The sequence below is a fragment of the Triticum aestivum genome, chromosome 5A (assembly GCF_018294505.1).
Source record: "Triticum aestivum cultivar Chinese Spring chromosome 5A, IWGSC CS RefSeq v2.1, whole genome shotgun sequence".
Taxonomy (NCBI): domain Eukaryota; kingdom Viridiplantae; phylum Streptophyta; class Magnoliopsida; order Poales; family Poaceae; genus Triticum; species Triticum aestivum.
The window spans coordinates 521,464,563-521,467,139 of NC_057806.1; the positions used below are offsets into that span (position 1 = coordinate 521,464,563).

The window sequence follows — 2,577 nt, forward strand, 5'->3', positions numbered from 1 at the left end:
ACATAAGTTAGATTGGAAGCACAAAGCAGGTAGCTTGATTGATGTGTTGCCCAGCACATGCCTATCTCACTACGTAGACGTACGCGAACCAGCTCGCTTCCGTTGCACAATGATCGGATCGATTCTCTCCGCGGCTCGCTCCTGATGGAACTCGTGACTAGGCCATCCAAAAACAGAACGGATAAATTTTTATTGATGCGTGCAACTTGTATTTTCTTCCTTATGACACACACACACACACACACACACACACACACACACACACACACACACACACACACACACACACACACACACACACACACACACACACACACACACACACACACACACACACACACACACACATATATATATATATATATATATATATATATATAAGAGTACATGATTGACTTCCGCCAGCCTGCCCGCGTGCGATTTTTGCCCTGAAACGCACCGCCGTCACCCGTCGGCCCATCCCCGACCCTGCCGCTGGCAGCGCAATCGTATCCCCCGTCAACCTGCCGATTTGAGTCTGCTACGCTGATGATGGCCCGCCTCCGTGGCCGGCAATTTGTGCCCGAAAACGCCGCCGCCGCCGCCTGTCCATCCATCCCTAACGCCGTCTCGACCCCGGCCTATCAAATTGGCTATTATGCTTTGCAATCAATTTTTTATTGACGGGTATCAATTTTGTCTAGTTGACAGTTTGCCACACCTTAAAAAAAATTTCGTCCTCTGCCTCTGCATAAAACTGTGTCAATTTGTTTTATTCAGTCATCCAGAGAAGAAGACCGATCCGGCCGAACTTAATTCGCTCATCTAGTTTTGACAACTGATTTTAGTTCGGTCTTTATGGCTCGGTGTTCGGTTTTTATCCCGGGCTTGGGCTGGGGTACTTTTGACACGGACGTGGGGACGGGCACCACGTACTACAGCACTACAGCCACAGTCGTGCCACTTGACAGTCGTAGACGTGAGCTTTCACTACCAGATAGATAGGATTCCTGAACTTTACCCAGTGCCTTGTCATCCAACAAAGTACACTCGCACCTGGCCCTCGGCCTCCTATATATACCCCACGAACGGCGCAGAGAACGACAGACAGACACGGATAGCGGCCAGCACAGGCATCAAAATCAAGTTCGAATAGCTTGAAACAGAGCCCGGGTGAACTCTGCTCGATCCTGCTCGGTGGGCATCTCTCAGATTGCATAACTTCATCAGCCATGGGTCGTCCTGATTCGGAAGCGCCGGCGTCGAGCGTTGCCTACGGAGGCGGCGGAGGCGCGGCGGCGCCCGCGGCGGCGGGGGCAGCCTCGGCTTTCGAGACCAAAGTGGTGATCATGCTGGCCGCGCTCTTCTTCGCGCTGCTCCTCGTCATCGGACTCAACTTAATGGTGCGGGGCGCGCTCCGGCGCGTGTGGCGCGGGGCCGCGGCCGCTGCCGGCGAGGGCCGGGCGTCGGCGCGGGTGGCCTGCAGCGGCAGCGGCATCAAGAGGCGCGTCCTCAGGGGCCTCCCCGTGGAGGTGTACGGCTGCGGGGAGGACATCGACGACGTGTGCGCGATATGCCTGAGCGAGTTCGTGGACGGCAAGAAGGTGCGCGTGCTGCCGCTCTGCGGGCACGGCTTCCACGTCCGCTGCGTCAACGCCTGGCTGGTGTCCCACGGCTCCTGCACCACGTGCCGGCAGCCGGTCATCGAAGGCGCGCCCGCGAAGGCAGCGGAGACGAACACGATCGTCACCGTGGTCGTCGTGTGAGTCCATCTCGCGGCGAAGCATGCCATTGCTGCCGGTACAGCACACCCCTACATGCGCGGGCTCTTGTGGAAGTTTCCGACAACGATTGCTCCGATTGTAGGCGCAATGCCCAATTGCTCATGTAAATATTCGACAATGAGTAAAAAGTTTTGCTGAATTAGTTTGCTCGCATATCCTATGTTCCGCCGCCGTCGGCGTGCCGGGTGCGTCGGCCGGTTGCCTGGTGCCAGGAGACGACACGTACAATAGCCACGCCCGTGGTGAATGTGCTAACGGCAAGCAACGTCATCATCACTGGGTGGCCGATTCAGGCATCCTCGCTCGGACTAGTGGGGTGGCCCCTGACAAGTGCTCGGTTAAATGCCACAATGCATATATTTTTATGTTTCATGGGTTTTTTCTCCATTTGATGATGATGATGAGAGGGTTGAAATGATAATAATGATGGTGGTTGTTGAAGAAACAGAGAGTACGGAGGAGCATGTTCCCAACTTCGAGGATTCCACGCCAGGACATCGAGTTTTGATTCGGCGTCTGATATGTCTCAAATGTATCTATAACTTTTTATTATTTCATGTCATGTTTATATTATTTTGACATAGTTTTGGCATCAATTTATATTATTATTTTGAACTAAACTATTAATTCATTGTCTAGTGTGAGTTACTGTTTTCTGTATGTTTTGGGGTTTTAAGGAAAATCAATTTCATCTGGCTCAAGAAAACCTGGAAAAAAATCAGTGAAAGTTTTACATCCATAAGTTTCTGGTGGCAACCGACATAGGCAGAGGGGCCACCCATAGGCCCCACGCGGCCCCTCCATGCAGCCATGG

At 52.9% G+C, this 2,577-nt stretch overlaps 1 protein-coding gene across 1 annotated transcript; it reads left to right on the plus strand.

Annotated features, from left to right (window-relative positions):
- The first annotated feature begins 1,128 nt into the window (after nucleotides 1-1,128).
- LOC123107459 (RING-H2 finger protein ATL74-like) lies at nucleotides 1,129-1,800 on the plus strand. The gene has a single exon (XM_044529444.1). The coding sequence runs from the start codon at nucleotides 1,212-1,214 to the stop codon at nucleotides 1,743-1,745; it is 534 nt and encodes a 177-aa protein (XP_044385379.1). The 5' UTR covers nucleotides 1,129-1,211; the 3' UTR covers nucleotides 1,746-1,800.
- The last annotated feature ends 777 nt before the right edge of the window (nucleotides 1,801-2,577 follow it).

Coding starts and splice junctions, on each gene's coding strand:
- LOC123107459 (XM_044529444.1), top strand. CDS start 1,212: ATGGGTCGTCCTGATTCGGAAGCGCCGGCGTCGAGCGTTGCCTACGGA.